The 20014-nt window shown below is 44.4% G+C and overlaps 1 protein-coding gene across 1 annotated transcript; it reads right to left on the reverse strand.

Annotated features, from left to right (window-relative positions):
• LOC127779574 (protein DETOXIFICATION 19-like) lies at positions 1 to 6518 on the reverse strand. The gene is made up of 6 exons (XM_052306385.1): positions 5922 to 6518; positions 1637 to 2181; positions 1451 to 1537; positions 1312 to 1368; positions 847 to 1204; positions 1 to 743 (listed from the first exon to the last, which is right to left on the reverse strand). The coding sequence occupies exons 1-6, from the start codon at positions 6477 to 6479 to the stop codon at positions 615 to 617; spliced, it is 1734 nt and encodes a 577-aa protein (XP_052162345.1). The 5' UTR covers positions 6480 to 6518; the 3' UTR covers positions 1 to 614.
• Positions 6519 to 20014: the final 13496 nt, after the last annotated feature.

Below are 20014 nucleotides of genomic sequence, written 5' to 3' on the forward strand. Positions count from 1 at the left end.
TTGAGAGGAGTAAATTTCCATCATCGTGTACATCGGTGTGTGTGTGTTTTCACAATTAATATATGGTGCTCACCATTTGAAAATAGTACTGTAAGAGCAAGTTTAATAATAAAGCCAACAATGAGCTTATAGCTTATCTTAGAGTTAACATGCATAGTAAATGGGCTATAAGGTTACCTCTTTTTTTTCTCCTCTCTCTATCTCTCACCTATGTATTTAATGTATCTATCTTAAAATATCTTAAAATATGTGAATAGCTAGCTCTTGCATGAGAGCCAACCCTCTCCATTTTTCAAATTCTCTTTCCTTCACATAAGCTTATAGTTGGCTTATAGCCTACTATTATACTTGCTCTAAGGCGTTCGTCCATTCCAGGCTTCCAGCTTCCAGATGGCTGAAGAAACTGTATTTGAACAAGCAGTTCGCGCGCATTGTCGTCGCGTCCAAAACCCCGCGAAACGTCGCAGGCGCACGCACTGCACGAACGCAACAGCCGGCGTCGCGCGTGTTGCAGACATGCGCTAACCGCAGATGTTGCTTCAAATGCTCATCGTGTATACATACACACATCCAATCCGATCGATAATCTACAGTATAGCCAAAGACTAGTTAAACTACGCGACGTAGCTGGCCTTCTTCTCCTGCATCGCGTCCACGAGCTTGGACCATTTGGTTCGTGCGGTGATCACCATCAGCGTGCAGGTCTGGCATGTCAGCCCGCAGATCAAACCCATCCATAATCCCTACAAGCAATGCAACACGAATCAAATGTCACATGCATGTAATCTTTGTGAAGCAGAAATGAAAAGGATTAATGTGAGATTGTAAGTATAAGTAATGTACTACCTTGGTGTACCACTTGAGCTTGAAGGCGAAGAAGATGGCGAGCGGCATGCCGATGAAGTAGAAGGCGACGAGGTTGGTCACGGCGGCGAGGTGCTGCCAGCCGCAGCCCCTGGCGACGCCGGAGAGGACCCCCTGCGCGGAGTCGAGCAGGATGGAGGCCATCATCAGCGGCGCCACGGCGGCGAACTCCGCCGCGATGATGGCGCTGCCGCTGAAGAGCCCCGCCCAGAGGCCGTGGCCGAAGCCGAGGAGCAGCACGAACGCCGCCGCCAGGAACACCGACAGCTTCAGCGTCACCGCCACCGCGTTCTTCGCCCCCTCCACGTTCCCGGCCCCGATCTCGTTCGACACCCGCGTGCTGCGCGTGTCGCGTCGCGCGTGGCGCGTGCAACGTTCGGTCAGAAACGACGGCGACGAACAATGGCCGGCGATCGAACAGGTAGCGTGCGTATGTAAGTAACGTACCTCACTGCGGCGCTGAACCCGTACGTGATCATGTAGGCGATGGCCTCCGTGCTCGAGCTGAACACAATCATGCATTAATCAGATCAGTTTCTTCCTTTGCGATCGATTCATGGAAGGGACAGCGCAACGACGAACTTACCACATGGCGATCAGCGAGGTGCTCACTGTCGGATTCGGGAGCAATCCGGCGATCAGTACCAGCAGCTCAAACGCCCAGTACTCCAAGCTTCATGTAGTGAAAAAAAAAAGAATCTCATTACATCTAGCTAATTAAGCTTTAGTTTGATCAACCCGGCGTTGAGCTTGTGTGTCAGTGCTTGCTTACCAGACCATGACGGCGGAGGGCGTGGCGAGCTTGATGGTGGGGACGACGAACCTGAACGCCTCGGCGGAGAAGCCGTTCCACGTCTCGGCGAACCTCTCGGACCGGAGCACGTAGGCGAGGAGCATGAGGCAGGAGGCCCAGAAGGTGATGGACACGGCGGCGCCGGCGCCGGCGAGGCCGAGGCCGAGCGCGTTGACGAGGAGGTGCGCCAGCGCGACGTGGAGCAGGAACGGCGCCAGGGAGCAGGCGACGAGCGGCGCGACGACGGACTGCGTCTGCAGGTACCGGAGGAGGCACTGGAGGAAGGAGAAGGCGAAGAGCCCCGGGACCTGCGCGCGCACGAACGCCGACGCGGCGGCGGACACCGCCGGGTCCTGCCGGAGGAGGAGGAGGAGGGGCTCGGTGAAGCACCAGAGTGCGGAGACGAGGACGGACACCGCCGCCGACATGAGCAGCGACGACTGCAGGTAGAGGCCCAGCATGCGGTACATCCGCGCGCCGTACGCCTGCCCGCACAGCGTCTCCAGGGCCCCGCTCATGCCCATCTGAATCAAACACACCCACATTTTCAAATTTCAATTTACCCATCATTTTGTAAGAACTTCAAATATTCTCGCAGATGCAATGCAACATTGATACTCCGGAAAAACGTATGAATTTGGTAAGATTCAAATTTTATATGATTTTTTTCGGTATGCCCTTTGAGAAGTATTAAATTAAAAACTATTAAATCCTATGAAATTTCTAAGAAATACATCAATTCATATAAGTTTTGAAGGACTTTTAACATGAGGTCCAACCATATGAAGAGTTTTCTATGAGTCTATCTCTTTTATTCGATTTATATTTTTTTTCTAATCAAACAATTATTCTTGTTTTTTTTTCGGTTTATTTTTTTACAATTCTTTTTGAAGTTGAATTTCAATCAGAATTGTATGCTTTTCTTATTCATTTGTTTTCTCTTTGATCCTGCATTTCAAATGAATCCTATGATTAAATGATGTGGACTTCTTTGTACCGCGACCTATAAATTGATTTTATGTATATGAAAGTGAGATTGCAAGAGATATAATCATATATAAGCAACAAACCTGGGCGAACTGTCGTGAGATCGACAGCAATCACAAAATAAAGGGGCACAATTAATGCAGCGGAAGAAGTTGATGAAAATTGAAATACTCCATGGATATATGATACTAGTGGTCCTATTTAATTCGGTGTAGCGACCATGATTTGTCCCATACCAAATGAAAGAACAACAAACGCCATCCCTTGCGGTAAACAAATCAATCATAAATGGCCCCCGGATACGTGATGTAGGCCTATCTGGGATCTTAATATTTCGAGAAGCGGATGGTTAGAAGCTAAATTGCAAAAATCGAAAAAACCATTTCCTGTATGATCTACAATAATATATACAACTCTAAATTCCCAAAATTTGAATATTATTTAGAACGGCTTCTGATAGCTGCTGGAGATTCTAGAACAAGTTAAAGATTATCATAAGCTTCATAAACAGAGCCGTAGCTGCTCGTAGTCCACCAAACGTGATGAGTCGTTCGCTGAATATAATAACGATAGCAATGCTTGCGCACATGCAATCGTGCAAAGCTCTTTAATTCGTTCAAAAAGGCAATCGCTCTTCAATTCGTTCAGAGGGGCAATCGCTATAGAGATCATCAAGGAGACAGCAAAGGTTGCTGAAACATGGCCTTTCTGTCTCACGCTGGATTGGGGCCTGGCCCGTCTCTTTACATCCATCCATCCATCCATCCATCCATCGGACGTGTCCACCACTGCTCATCGTCTTCACTCGATCGTCCATCGGACCATTCATCATCCTACCTACTGCCATTGATGGCATCGTGCTAACCATTCATCACGTACGCAGCTTTTGTTATCTGTACTATAGGCATGTGAGCGAGTAATTAAATAGCAGTACTGAATTGGTACTGTCTCCGGTGGCTGACGAAATCATCGCTCAGTGAATAGTATAGCAGGGACTAGCTATAGAATTCAGAGAACAACAGGAAAAAAAACCTGTACGGAGTTGAGCAGAAAATTATCACTAGCGAGCTCTGACTCCGGAAACGGGTTGTTCTAGACTCCGGAAATCTGTGAAGACGGTGATTCGCCTGACTTGTAGGAGTAACTTTGACCATTCCACAGGCGACTCGATCGATCGATCGATTTCTGGTCGATGACGTGAGACGGAGTGCCCTGACCGGTTCCAGTAATACTACCAGTTCCAGCGCGTGACACCACCAAACCGGAGCGAGAATTCAAGGCCATTTCAATTTTCAACCACCCAAATTTTTGCTTTCTTTAAACAAAAAACAGCACTACTACTATGGAGAACGGTTTTTTCTGTGGATTTCTGTGTGTAGCTAGCTAGCTGGCTAGTGGAGATCGACCGACGACCGGTTCGTCAGTATATATACATGGAACCCGTGGCAACATCTGTTGTTTTTTTTTTAATTTCGCGCCATGACGCACGTTGAAATGATCGCATTCTCCGTGCAGTTTCTTCTACACAACGAGACAACCAATCAAGCGTTGTGTCGTGCAAGGCGCAGCGATCAGTTAACGACGTGCGGTGAATTTTTTCTGAGAAACGGGTGGTTCCAATCCACGGGCGGCGCCTACCGGGTGATTTATCAGTTAATCCTCCAGAAGACACGATAGAGCGCTAGCTATCGATTGCATGGCTGATCTAGCTAATCGCGAGCTTGGACAAGCTGGGAGTCGTAGAAAGCAACGGTTTTGGCACCATCAGGCAAACCGATCGATTGATATGTGGGGCGGAGAGAGAGAGCCGTTTCGCGTAGCCGTATACTATTTCTCCTCCTCAACTTCAGAGCATTTTTATACAGTTTCAACCATTAAATTTAGCTTCACAAAAATTTAGCTTCACGAGTTATGGAGCAGTCTAAACTACGCTTCACATCTCTAGTTTATTTTGTAATAACTCTTTACCTAACTTCGCTCAAAGTGTGCATTTTAGTACTAGGGTAGCCCACTTACTTAAATGTTTCTATATATAGCTCTTGGTTAATGATGGCATTTCACATCCGATGTTCTATATAGTTCTGTTTGATTGGTGTAGGGCTAACAAAGATCCAAAATTTCCTTTTGACATAGCAAAAGAATGGAACAAACGATATAAAATGATGGCAAGCTAGTTGTCGTCCGGATTAATTGCCATTGGCCTATTATTCCTTCTACGAGATCCAAACAACCAACATAAAACAATAACACAGTAGTGCAAGTGTGCAATCCCTTTCAAATTAAGGTCAAACGATGTATCTTGCACGAGCTTTGAATACTTCCATGTGACCCCTGTTTGCCATTCGCATATCGTTGTTACCACTAGTACTGCTAGTAGCTAGCTAGGTACGTGGTTGCAATCTACTAGTACTGTGGACATTGAACTTTGACTTTGTATATTTTTGTAGGCTGTGTTTAGATCTAAAGTTTAGATCCAAACTTTAATTCTTTTCCATCACATTAACCTGTCATACACACATAACTTTTTAGTTACATCATCTTCAATTTCAACCAAAATTCAAACTTTGTGCTGAACTAAACACTGCCATAGTTGAGTCGCTTGTAAGTGAGTAGTTGAGTCACTTATACGTAGATCTTACTTTGTTATAATTCATATGCCAATGGTACAACTGCAATGTACTAGTAGTGCATATGATGGTCATCGCCACAGATAAAAACGGCAATGGAACGGCACGGCATTCGCTGGGAAAGAAACACGTAGGCAGCGCGACGCGTTGGCGAAATGTTCAGGACGTTCTTTATGTAAATTGTGCACGGTGATCCGATAGTCCTACCAATGATATTATATATATACCTCCGTTTTAAAATATAGTTATTTTTTGCACAATAATTTATTTTAAAATAAAGCTATTTTTCCAACGGCCATCTCCTATGAATCAATCAAAACCATTCTCTTCAACTATTTTCTTCTCTTTAGCAATCACAACCTTCCTTTCATTATTTCTACCTATTTTTAATACCCATGCTTGCTTCAAAATTCTTATCGGATGAAAGTAGCATTAATAATTTATTATGCGTATAGTTAATGGAGTTATCGATGCGCGTGTGGAGGTGAGGACGATGATGCATGGTCGCGCGCGCATGTGGGCGTGTGGATCGCCGGCGGCGTGGGCGGCGGATCCGCCGGTGGACGCGCGCGCATATACTACTAGTGCAGGGCAGCGTAGTGTGTGGTTGAGAGAGAGAGAGAGAGAGAGAGAGAGAGAGGGGTACGTACGACGAAGGCGTAGCCGGTGACGGTGGCCCACGAGTTGCCGAGCGTGGCGCCGGCGAGGTGGACGTCGCCGAGGTGGCCGGAGAACATGACGGACACCAGCGGGATGGCGTAGTAGGACATGTTGGTGAGCACCATCGGCACCGCGAACCGCGTCTGCGCCCACGCCTCCTCCGTGTCCACCACCCGCCCCACCCACCACCGCCGCGTCCTCCTCACCTCACCTCCACCCTCCTCCTCCTCCTTGCCGCCGAGCAGCGGATCCGTGGACGCCATGACGCCGTCGTCGTCACGGCCGGAGCAACGGACGACGACGACGACAATCTCTCGCCTGCGGTGGTGGCTCGCGCGCCTGTGGCGCAACTGGTTGTGGATGTGGTGGTGCGACGCGGAGGAGTGTATATGTAGGCGGCGGCAGCGGTTTGGGCGAGGAGGTGTCGTCGTCGTCGTCGCGCGCGGGGGGCGGTGGGAAAACGGGAGGAGGGAGGATGCGGCGTGCGCGCCGCGAACCTGGCGGAAGTGGGACATTTTTTTTTTCTCCCCACGCGTACGTGTATGCATGCTAAGCCGGTAGTACGCACCCCGACGCGGGGCACGCGACCCAGCTGCTTCACGTTAATTAAACGACGCGAATGCGTATGCGCAGCTAGCGCGGTGGCCCTGGCCCGGCCGGTCGCGATCGGGGACCATCCGTGTCCATGAGACGCATGCAAGTAGCTTTGGTTCTCTTCTCTCCTCCCCTCGTTTGTTTTGAGACAAATACTGATTCATTGATTGATGGAGTAGTAATTAATCTAGTTGATGATACGGACAAATTGAATACTGTGAATTACTCCCACTGTCCCGTAATATAAGGGATTTAATATAAAGGACTTTAATTGCTTGCACTGTTTGATCGCTCGTCTTATTCAAAAAAAATTTAGAATTATTATTTATTTTTTTACTTACTTTATTATCCAAAGTAATTTAAGCACAACTTTTCGTTTTTTATATTTGATTTAATTTTTTGAATAAGATGAATGGTCAAACAATATAAATAAAAACTCAAAATCCCTTATATTATGGGACGAAGGGAGTAGAACACAAGTGCGGTAAGTAAGGCAGTATAATGTTTTCTTTTTGAGAGAGCGTATTTTTTTAAAGATGCAGAGTAAATAATTCGTGACAACAATCTCGGACAGGTTGATCCGATAAGAGACGAATACTTTGAGCATTTTTGCTACTTCTTTCATCCTAAAATATAGAAGATTTTGGACGAATGAGACACATTCTAGCAAAAAAAAATTTGGACAAGGTCCCATCCATTCAAATACCCTATGGGATGGAGGGAGTACCTGGCGGCAACAGTAGTGGTGGATAACGAAAACTAATAATACATCATCGTTGTCATAATGTATTTATTGGTGTCATAACTAGTAGTACTGAATTACTGATCATGTTTGAACTTGCACCATACTATATGTGGGTTTTGTCCAGGTCACCTGACCTCACCACACTGTAGATCCCCTCATGTTTGGCTGTCATGCTGATTTCGTTTAATTTACTTATGGTCTAGGTAAGTTGTGTTAAGGAACCAAGCTATTCTACTGATGAACACAAAAGGAGATAAATATAGAAGCTATAGAACACAGAAAGTATGGACGAGTAGAAACTTTATTTCTTTTGAATTTGAGTACAAACTAAAAATGGAAGATAGGTGTTGGAGAGAGTAGTTGTCATCGCCTTCGACCTCGGGGTCCTATTTATACACGGAGGAAATCAAAGACTTCCATCGTAAGCTAGCTTGCGATGTAAGTTGGTTTGCACCATAAAGTTGCTTTTCTCGCGAAATGGCTTCCACAACAAGCTTACTTTCTTGCACGACACAAGTTTCTTTTCGCGATAAGATATCTTCTGGTATAAGCTTTCTTCCTTCGCGATAAGATATCTTCTGGTATAAGCTTTCTTCCGATGTAACCTTCTTTCTATAGTAAACTTTTCACTCGTATCTTAATTCATCCATATTAAAATAGGCTTCATAAAATATTTTCTTTATGAGAAAACATATCTTTTTTTTAAAGATGTAGTGTTAATAATTCGTGATAATATTCTCGGATAGGTCGATCCGATGAGAGGCAAGTACTTGAGCATTTTTGCTATCAAGCAATAGTGGTGGATACTGAAAACTAATGATACACCATCTTTGCCATATGTATTTATCGGTGTCATAACTAGTATTCCCTCCGTTTCTAAATATTTAACACTACTAACTTTTAGCTAATGTTTGACCGTTCGTCTTATTCAAAATTTTTTTGTGAAATATGTAAAACTATATGTATACAATAAGTATATTTAATAATAAATCAAATGATAAAAAAATAATTAATAATTACTTAAAATTTTTGAATAAGACGAATAGACAAACATATTTTAAAAAATTAATGGTTGCCGTCAAATATTTAGAAACGGAGGGAGTAGTACTGATCATATTTGAACCCGCATCATATATACGGGTTTTTGTCCAAGTCACCTGACCTCATCACTGTAGATTCGCTCGCAGTCATGTTGATTTCGTTTAATTCACTTATGGTTTATGTAAGTCGTACGTTTTAGTTCTATTTACAAACTTTTTTTTTTGGCATGGTGTGGTTATGTTAGAAATCAACGTAACTGCGGCTACCAGTTCCGCCGAGCTCTATTGAACGACACAATAAAGTTAATGTGAAATTAGGAACGCTGACCTTTTCCTCAACATCCATTGACCTCGCTTACTACTTCGCATATATTAATCTGCTTTGTTCAACGCTGCCTTGCTTAATTTGTGCCTTTTATGGGTGTAGGTAGTGAAATAATGAGTACTCCTATGCAAAGAATGAATAGTTAATGTGTCACTAGTAGAGAAACCCTTTGTAGTCCCGGTTCGTAACCCCCTTTAGTCCCGGTTTCTAAACCGGGACTACCAATCCGGGACTAAAGATCGCTATCTTTAGTCCCGGGTGAAATAACCGGGACTAAAGATCGATCCGGGACTAAATAGCTGAGCCATCTTTAGTCCCGGTTGGTGTTACCAACCGGAACTAAAGATCGAGCTGACCTTTTTTTATCTGCATGGCCATGTTGCTGCATGCATATATATGTTTCAGTACATATATATGCATATATAATATATGCATATATATATATATTATATTATATTTATATATGTTTCAATACATATGTATATGCATAATATATATGTATTTATACATATATATGTTATGCAAATGCATATGTGTATATATATGTGTACACATGCATATAGAAACATATGTAGTCATGTATTAATTACAATCCATTATATGTCCAGCTAGCTACGATTTCGACGTAGTAGTAGTCGCTAGCTCAGAAGCTAAGGACCTATGAATTGTGTTTCCGTCGTAGTAGAATTCACCCTTGGGATCAAGGATTTATTCGTTGATGAATCCCATGAGTTGTTCTTGAACCGCCGCGATAAATTCCTTATGTGTGGTCAGGTTATCTCTCATGCGAATAAACTATATGAATGTATGAAATTGATTAGTAATTAAACAAGAAATCGATACGTAATGAAATTTTGAATTTATTTGTACGTACATCGAGCTCTCTTGTGGTGATGATTTGGTCTGCAAGGCAGTGGCAATACTCGCACACGTAATAGCCGCACAAGTTAGTTCCCTGCTTTTGCTTTGCGCACTATAAATAAATGACAAATAACGAGAGATCTAATTAATATACACTTGTATGTATTTGAATCGGAGAAATATAAATGTAGAGCATGTATACTCACAAGAAATTTGAACTTCCGCCTAAGTCTTTCTCTCCATTTGCCGCGGACCAAATGACGGAACCGATACCAAGCCCTACATGGAGTTTAAAGCTATGATTCGTAGTAGCAATTAACATAACAAGATTTTCTTAATTAAGAGAGGAATTTATGATGGTACCTATCTATAAATTCGAAAACCTTGTCAAACATAGACTCTTTTTTATCCATTGAGTCATATACGTTGACGGTGCAGGCCGACAGGTCGAAGAGTAAAAGCACCCAGTGGAATCTGCAATGTGCGTGGGATGCATTACATATGAAACACTTAGCAAGTTCGTACGGGAATGAAATTTGGTATAGGAAGACAGTAAAATTAAACTAACTCTGTGTTGTACGGCAACAGTATGAACGTCTTGTAATGCTGCGCCTTCAGGAGATGGACGAGATTGTCCTCTGTGGCTTGCGGATATTGGTCGAGCATTGCGATGTTTACTTTCTGAGGGTCGATGAATCCAGTATCGAGAACCCCCCGCCGTCGGGCCCTTTGAATCTCCATTCTACAACGATAAAAGGGAGTATATTATTTTCTATAGTCTACTTATATACAAGGACCTAATTAATTAAAGGAGACGTAGTAAGAAATCTAACTGAACGATATACTTACAAAATCTAGCAACTCATAATAGAGACGTCGAGGGCGTCCAGCTGGTATAGTTCGTAGATTCCCTTGAAATTGATCCAGAGAATGTCATCTCCTTGCAAGAAGTCCGTGTCCCTGATCCTCGCTCCGATCATCTCTCTACCGGTGGCGCTCATCTCCATGTACAGCTGATGGAACTTGTACATTTGTGTGGGTAGAGACTGCAGCAGCTCAGGCTTGACAAGCGGTTTACCGAGTTCGTACATGTATTTCACTTCCGCCTTTTCGATTGGTGCGACTCCTAGCAATTGATCCGTAGTTAGATCGGTGTCAGTAATAAATTCTTCTATCGTCATTTCTTTACCGGTCACCAACGGCTCGATCTCCTGGTTTGGTTGCTCTCCAAGCTGAGGGACTGGTTTGGACTTTCCAGAAGATGCTTTCTTCAGCGTTCGCTCATAGTCCGATAGCTTAATGGCCTCCTTGGCAGGTGCAGACATACCCCTGAAGAAGTTCATGACACTCGGGTCTATAGGAATCTTCTTTTCTGGACTTCGAGGCTTGAATTGTCTCTTGACTTCTGATGCCACGTAAGCGTCAAGCTCCTCTTGCGTGCAATCGTACCCCAGGTCCTTGTTCTTGGCGGCGTCAACTTTCGCCTTCTTCGTTGCCCTTGTGTGGGCAGGCGGTGGAGCTTGGGGGGCCCTTGACTTTGAAGGTGCCGGAAGAGGAGCTTGCGGAGGAGTCGGTGCAGGAGCCCGAGGAGGAGTCGGTGCAGGAGCCCGAGGAGGAGTCGGTGCAGGAGCATGAGGAGGAGACGGTGCAGGATCCTGAGGAGGAGATGGCGGAGCCGGAGGAGATGGTGTACGAGACGCCGCTTGTCGCGCAGGGAGGATGATGTACCGCCTGCGCCATAGAATAATGGCATGGCTTGTGTCTCGTAGATGCGTCTCACCGTCTCCTCCAGGGTAATCCAGCTCGAGGTCCTCGTACGCGCCTTCGACCAACTCAACTTCGACCTTGGAGTATCCTGCTGGAATCGGCCTGCAGTGGTAAGTACCTGAAGGGTCCGTTGGGATGGCCATGCCCGACGCCACCTTCATGTGGTGAGAGGTTATTTATTAGTAATCAACATATATAAGTAGCAACTAGCGGAATGGGCAAATCTAAAATATATAAACTACGAGCTTACCTTTATTGATAAGTTCTTGAAAGGAATATGCAGCTCACATGGTGTCTGTTGAGTGATGTCATCAACGGGGCAGGTGGATTCGTCCTGGGTTTGCATGGCGTTCATGCTCTGTGATCCTACCTGCCCCGTTGAGGCGCAGCTGCTACGGTTTCCTGACGGGCTCACCATTGCAGGAGGAATGGTCGGCTGGGGATCATGGGACCGATGTGCGGCCATGCGTTCATCAACCTTCCTTGCCACCTCCTCTTGCATGCTGCGCTCGTAGCTCGATACCCTGAACTCTAGATCTGCAATCTTCGCCTCGGTATCTCTCTTGCGCCTCATCCGACTCCTGTACGTGTGGATGTCCTCCTTGAACCCAATCTTCCAAGGAATCACCCCTTTCCCTCGTGTTCGTCCTGGATGCTCTGGAGTCTGCAGGGCGAGTGACAGCTCGTCCCTCTCTCTGTCCGGTCGGAACGTGCCCTGAGAAGAGGCTTCCACTGCGTCTGTTAGTCGACGCGCAGCCTCTCGTATCTGATCACCGAAGACCAGTGAGCCATCAGCTAGGTTGAGCGTTCCACCGTGAGCATAGTACCAGAACTTCGATCGTTCCGGCCAATTAGCGGTGGCCGGTTCGATACCCCTCTCAAGCAAGCTAGCCTCCATCTCCTCCCACTTCGGCATCGCGACGCTATAGCCGCCTGACCCCAAGTGGTGATGGTACTTCTTCTTGGCGGCATTTTCTTTGTTTCTTTCCATCATCGCCTGCCCTTGTTCACCTGTCTTATATGCAACGAACTCGTCCCAGTGATCCCTTAGCTTTGGGAATGTGTCGAAGTTCGGTGTCTTCCCCTTCAGGATGTATTTCTGGTACAGATCTCCCTTGAAGCTCTGAAACTGTTCTGCCATTTTCTTCAGAGTCCACCTTTTCACTTTGTCCTCTGTACCCGCGGGAAGGGTGAATGTCTCGAGCATTGTGGTCCACAGCATCTCTTTCTCCGAATCTGGGACAAAGCTCTCATGATCTCCGCGTGCCCTTGTTCTTCGCCAGTACACCGTACTGACAGGCACGTTATCCCGCACAACCCAACCGCTGTGACATACATAGTTCTTGGCGGCTTCTGCCGGGGCACTAGGTCGTCCATCTTCTTCCACTTCCGTTATGATGTGCCGACCCTCAAGCTTCTTCGCGGCACCTCGTTGCCCGTGTGCCCTCTTCTGTCCAACGGAGGGTTGACTTCCACTAGCCTCCTCCTCCTGGTTCCCCTCCACATCCCTTTCCACGTGCCCCTCCTGGTTCCCCTCCGCATCCCTCTCCACGTTCCCTTTCTCGTTCAAATACTGGTTTGGATCCTCGTTCCCCTCTTCTTCGTTCCAGTACTGGCTGCTTCCCTCCACGATTGTATCGTACAATATCTGTTCCTCATCGCGATCAGCCATCTGTTCATACAGGAAACATCTGCTAAGTCATGAGACATTTATGTTTTAACAATCTTATATTAAAACTCAAATAATCTTATATGCTAAGACTAAACGAACAGTCATGTATGCTAAGTGTAACTGTCGTATATTAGAACCCTACACAATCTTAGAAGCTAAGTCTAATTACAAATCTAATAATCTTATACTAAAACTCAAATAGTGATGATATATGCTAAGACTAGGTGACGTATATTATAGGACCCTAGCTAGTCAATAATTATATACTAAGTCTAATTACAAATATAATAATTTTATATTAAAACTCAAATAATCTTATATGCTAAGACTAAAATAATCATGTATGCTAAGTGTAACTGTCATATATTAGAACCCTACACAATCTTACATGCTAAGTCTAATTACAAATCTAATAATCTTATACTAAAACTCAAATAGTGATGATATATGCTAAGTCTAGGTGACGTATATTATAGCACCCTAGCTAGTCAATAATTATATACTAAGTCTAATTACAAATATAATAATCTTATATTAAAACTCAAATAATCTTATATGCTAAGACTAAAATAGCCATGTATGCTAAGTGTAACTGTCGTATATTAGAACCCTACACAATCTTACATGCTAAGTCTAATTACAAATCTAATAATCTTATACTAAAACTCAAATAGTGATATATGCTAAGTCTAGGTGACGTATATTATAGGACCCTAGCTAGTCAATAATTATATACTAAGTCTAATTACAAATATAATAATCTTATATTAAAACTCCAATAATCTTATACTAAAACTCAAATAGTCATGTATTCTAAGTGTAACTGTCGTATATTAGAACACTATAAAATCTTATATGCTAATTAAGTCTAATTACAAATCTAATAATCTTAATTGCATTACAAATATAACAATCATATATATATAATTACGTCACTTGCCTGGGCAAATTCCTTCGATGGCTAGCTCTACCACTCCGGCTTGAGGGACGACTCCGACAACGTCTTTTCTGCAAGATACAAAAAGATGTATTAGGATAAACGCGAAGTAACATATATTGCATTTGACGTTCACGTTTCGTTCACGATATCGTTCACGTTCACATTCTCGTTAAGGTCACGTTTCATTCACCTACGTTTGTTCGTTCACGTTCATTCACCTGCCTATAATTGCATTTCACGTTCACGTTCGTTCGCTCGTTCTCATTCACGTTCGTTGGCTCGTTCACGTTCATTCACCTTGTTCTCGTTCAAGTTCGTTCGCTCGTTCACGTTCTCGGTGTGGCGGCAGCGGAGCGGCGGCGGGGCGGCGCGGCGGTGGCGTGGCGCCGCGCGCGGCATCGGCGTGGCGCGGTGGCGGCGTGCGGCGCGGTGCCGTCGTGGCGCTACGCCCGGTGGCGGCGCGTTGCGCGGCGGCGGTGTGGCGGCGCGCCGCTGGTGGCGCATGGTGCGGCGACGGCGTGGCGGCGCGGCGCCGGTGCCGTGCCGCGGCGGCGTCGTGGCATCTCGTGGCGCGGCGTCGTGTCGTGAGGAGGTCGGTGTCGTCGTGGCGCGGCGTCGTGTCGTGACGAGGTCGGCGTCGGCGTCTGAAACTCGGCGGGCGGCGGCAACCGAGAGGGAGAGAGAGATCGAGATCGGAGAGATAGATCGAGAGGGAGGCGGCGGCGGCTCTCACCCTAGAGATGCGGCGGCGGCGGAGGAGGCGGAGGTGGCGGCGACGACGACGAGCGCGAGACGACGGCGAGATACGGCGGTGGCGTCGGCGCGGGGATGCCCTAGGTAGTAGCAGCGAAGGAGAAGCCGAGAGAGATCGATCGGGCAAAAACTTCTAAGTGTTGGTGGAGAAGACGAGGGCGCGCATCGGGAATATATATACCCCTAGATCTTGAGTCCCAGTTGATGAGAACAACCGGGAGTAATCTTTACTCCCGGTTGTTCTCATCAACCGGGACTAAAGATCTTTTCCCGCTATTTCCAAATTCTTTTAAAACCCGGTTAGGGTTAAGAACCGGGACTACTGATAAGCGCACTGAATATTATTTTCCATTACATATGTGTTTCTAAAATAGAAGATAATGCATTACAATTATTTAAAGTACAAATATTAATGACAATTACTTCGAAAAATTATTGTTGTCTGTAATAAATTAAGTGGATAAATCGTAATAAGCAAATATATGATTTAAAATTAATAAAAATTCTAATAATCATATATACTTAGCATATGAATGATATTATTAAATTGGTAAAAACTCTAATTAACATATGTATATACATACGGCATGATTTAAAATTAATAAAAATTGTAATCATCATATATACTTAGCATAGGAATTATATTAAATTAATTGTTAAAAACTCTGATTAACATATGTAAATGCCACATGCATGATTTAAAAATTTTAAAAATTCGAATAGTCATATATAATTAGCATATGAATGATAGTAAATTAAATTGTGAAAAACTCTAATTAACATATGTAAATGCCACATGCATGATTTGAAAGTTTTAAAAATTCTCTAGTCAATTATAATTAGCATATGAATGATAGTAAATTAAATATTAAAAACTCTAATTAACATATGAAATTGCCACCTGCGTGATTTAAAACTTTTAAAAATTGTAAGTATCGCATATAACTAGCATATACATGATTTAAACTTGTTAAAACCTCTAATAATCGTGCGTAATTAACATATGCCATACATCAATTGATTTATATGGATAATCAATACATCCAAAATAGTTTACATCGTGTACACAATAATTACGGCAATACATCAGCGGTGATGGTTGACCGCACGTACTTTCTCCTCACTATTGTTCCCTCCTTGTGATCGCTACGTGAGTAAGGGGTGTCTTCATTTGATAGGAGGATGCTAGGGTCAATCGTCACCGTGAAAGGGGGTTGCCCATCCAACTGATCGTAATCCTCGTTAGTCTTGTCCTCAACTCCGACGATTTTTCTTTTGCCTGGGAGAACCACGTGACGCTTAGGCTCGTCAGGCCCTCTGCCCTTCTTTCCTTTGCTTGACATGTCCTTCACGAAAAAGACTTGCGTTACATCATTGGCAAGGACAAAAGGTTCATCCGAGTATCCAACCTTGTTAAGGTCAACCGTTGTCATCCCACTGTCATCAATCATTACGCCTCCACCAGTCAACCTAACCCATTGGCACCGGAACAGAGGGACCTTGAGAGGACCATAGTCAAGTTCCCATATGTCCTCGATGGCACCGTAATACGTGCCAGTTGTTCCATCGTGTTCCATGGCATCGACACGAACAGCGCTATTTTAGTTCGTGCTCTTCATGTCTTGGGCTCTCGTGTAGAATGTGTACCCATTGATCTCATATCCCTGGAATGTCACGATCGACCCAGACGGTCCCCTCGCCAGGAAGGCAAGTTGTTGGTTGATCGACTCATTACCCATGAGATGTTGTCGTATTCACGCGGGGAAAGTATCAATGTGATGCCGTGTAATCCATGCATCAGACTTACCGATGTTCCTGGCGCGAACGAGAGCCAAGTGCTCCTCGATGTAAGGAGCTACCAATGAAGATTGTTGCAGAACTGTGAAATGGGCTTTATGGAATAAATTGTTGTCTACCGTCATTATTGCTTTCCTTCCGAGAGTTCCCTTTCCCCGTAGTCTCCCTTCATGGCGTGATTCAGGTACCCCGATTGGGCGAAGATTTTCGATAAATTCTACGCAAAATTCGATGACCTCCTCTGTTCCATAACCCTTGGCGATGCTTGCCTCTGGACGAGCACGGTTACGAACATACTTCTTCAGAATGCCCATGTACCTGTCGAAAGGAAACATGTTGTGTCGGTACACAGGCCCGAGAATACTGATCTCTTTCACAAGGTGACAAAGCAGATGCGTCATTATATTGAAAAATGAAGGTGGAAATATCAACTCAAAACTGATGAGACATTGCACCACATCATTCTGAAGGGCTTCTAATCTATCCGGATCGATGACCTTCTGCGAAATTGCGTTCATGAATGCACATAGCTTTGTTATTGTTGCCTGGACATTGTTTGGAAGGATATCCCTTATTACAACTGGTAGCAGTTGTGTGATCAACACGTGACAGTCATGAGACTTTAGGTTTGTGAACTTCTTCTCCTTTGTGCTTATTATTCGCTTGATATTCGTGGAGTATCCAGACGGTACCTTTATGCTCTCCAAGCATTCAAACATACTTTCCTTCTCTGCCTTGCTAAGAGTGTAGCTGGCTGGACTCAAGTAATGGCTTCCTTTCTCCTTTGGTTCCGGGTGAAGGTCGCCGCGTTGTTCCATATGCTTCAGATCATTACGTGCTTCCAGTGTATCTTTCGACTTTCCGTATACACCTAGGAAGCCAAGAAGGTTTACGCAAAGGTTCTTAGTGAGGTGCATCACGTCGATTGCGTGGCGTACGTCCAAGAATTTCCAATAGGGTAACTCCCAAAATATAGAGTTCTTTTTCCACATCGCCGCGTGACCATCTTCGCTCTCTATAGGCTGGCTTCCAGGCCCCTTTCCGAACACTACTTTAAGATCTTTAACCATAGCAAACACTGTTTTCCCGTTGCGATGTTTAGGCTTCGTACGGTGGTCAGCCTTATGTTCGAAGTGCTTGCCTTTCTTCCTTATCGGGTGGTTTGCTGCAAGGAATCGACGATGACCCATGTATACAACCTTCCTACAGTGCTTAAGATACGTACTTTCTGTTTCATCCATACAGTGAGTGCAAGCCTTGTACCCATTGTTGGACTGTCCGGATAGGTTGCTAAGTGCAGGCCAATCGTTGATGGTTACGAACAGCAGCGCTCATATGTTAAACTCCTCCTGTTTGTCCTCATCCCACACGGGGACACCTTCCTTCTTCCACAACAGCTTAAGATCTTCGACCAGTGGTCTTAGGTACACATCGATGTCGTTACCAGGTTGCTTGGAGCTTTGAATAATAATCAGCATCATTATGTACTTCCTCTTCATGCATAGCCAGGGGGGAGGTTGTAGATACACATCGTAACGGGCCAAGTGCTATGGCCGCTGCTCATCTCTCCAAAAGGATTCATGCTATCCGTACTCAAACCAAACCGTATGTTTCGTGCGTCCTTTCCAAATTCTTTAAATTTTCTGTCGATGTTTCGCCACTGCGAACCATCGGCGGGGTGTCTCAGCATCCCGTCCTGTTGACGCTCTTCAGCGTGCCATCGCATCATTCTAGCATTCCCCTTGTTCCTGAACAAACGCCTTAGCCGTGGAATTATAGAGAAATACCACATCACCTTAGCAGAAATTCTCTTCTTTGTTAGCTGCCCGTCAACTTCTCCTGGATCGTCTCGTCTAATCTTGTATCGTAGTGCTTTGCAAACAGGGCATGCTTCTAGGTTCTCATACTCCTCAACGCGATATAGGATACAATCATTCGGACATGCGTGAATCTTCTAAACTTCCAGTCCTAGCGGGCAGACTATCTTCTTAGCCTCGTACGTTGTCTCGGGCAATTTGTTTCCCTCCGGAAGAATGTTCTTGACGAGTTTCAATAAATCGCCAAATGCCTTGTCACTAACCCCATTTTTTGCCTTCCATTGCAAGAACTCCAGAGTGGTATCCAACTTTTTGTGCCCCTGCTCGCAACCTAGGTACAACGAAGTTCTGTGGTCCTCTAACATCTTGTCCAATTTATGGGCCCCCTTTTCACTTTCGCAGTCCTCCTTGCCGTCCTGCAACATCTGACCAAGATCATCCGCAACGTCGTTAACATCAGCATCCCTTTCCTCCTCGCCCGTTTGATTTCCTTCAAATCCAACGTACTGAGCAAAGTCCGGAATATTGTCGTCTTCCACTTCATCTTCTTCCATTTCAACACCTTGCTCTCCGTGGGATGTCCAACAGTTATAGCTTGGCATGAACCCCGACTCAAACAAGTGGAAATGAATAGTCCTGGATGCAGAATACCCCTTCTGATTCTTACACTTATTGCATGGACAACAAATAAAACCCCCTTTGCCTGTTAGCTTCGGCCACTCTCAAAAAATAGTGCACGCCGTCAATAAACTCTTTGGACCGCCAGTCAGCGTACATCCATTGCCGATCCATCTACATGAGTCGAAAAAAATAGTACAAAAATAATTATTCTTACAATAATGACAGTCATACAATAATTATAAGATAATTACAAACTGTTTCAACAGTCATACAATAATGACATATCTTTATTCATACAAAAATCATAAAATATTACACCAAATAATTCTTATTTACTATTTCTAAAGTTTTAAACTAATTTTAATGTGTTTTACTTCTTTTAATTTTCATTTTAGTTTGTTTTCTAGTATTCAAGATTAACTTTCACTATAGTTTTCCTTCTCAACTATTTTATAAAACCTTCTTTAGCAAATCAACTAAATTTCTATATATTCTTTCTTCCCCACACAAATTTTCTCCCTCATCAACTTACAACTAAATTTTGGAGACAAAAAAGTGTGCAAAACATAGCTGCAAATGTAATATGACAAAAAAAAACATTGGAGGATGAAGTTGCAAACCTTTTAGGCACCTCCGATTTGTATGTAATCACCAAAATAAATTCACTAGAAATTTTGGCATGACCTCCCCTCTTTTTTGAAGAAATTTTGAAGCTTGCTCGGGCAGCTGGAGGAGGAAGACGACATATAATAGGGGTGGGACTTTAGTCCCGGTTGGTGTTACCAACCGGGGCTTAAAGATCCCCGAGATCTATAGTCCCGGTTGGTATTACCAACCGGGACTGAAGTTACGAACTTTAGTCCCGGTTGGTGCCTGACAGGCCCTGACAGCATTTGAACCGGTACTAAAGATCAAATATGCCCGTTACCCTTTTTAACCGGGACTAAAGATGATCTTCCCAGTTTTTATTGCATCCGGGACTATTGTGGAATTTGGCCGACCGACGAAAGATGGTTTCACTAGTGTGTGGCGGCTGGTGGATATTGGCATTTTCGTCGCTCGAGCTTACCAGCTGCCCATGCGCACATGAGTTGATGAGCACGCATTAATTAATTAGGTCGCTTCAATTTGTTTATATTGCCACGTGGCCC

Source organism: Oryza glaberrima, chromosome 7 (genome assembly GCF_000147395.1).
Source record: "Oryza glaberrima chromosome 7, OglaRS2, whole genome shotgun sequence".
NCBI classification, from domain to species: domain Eukaryota; kingdom Viridiplantae; phylum Streptophyta; class Magnoliopsida; order Poales; family Poaceae; genus Oryza; species Oryza glaberrima.

What these genes read in the sequence shown, in the direction of transcription:
- LOC127779574 (XM_052306385.1), bottom strand. Translation starts at nt 6,479, where the DNA reads ATGCATACACGTACGCGTGGGGAGAAAAAAAAAATGTCCCACTTCCGC. An exon ending in CCCTCCGCCGTCATGGTCTG is followed by an intron (nt 1,538 to 1,636) that starts GTAAGCAAGCAC and finishes CACTACATGAAG; the next exon opens with CTTGGAGTACTGGGCGTTTG. An exon ending in GGGTTCAGCGCCGCAGTGAG is followed by an intron (nt 1,205 to 1,311) that starts GTACGTTACTTA and finishes CGACACGCGCAG; the next exon opens with CACGCGGGTGTCGAACGAGA.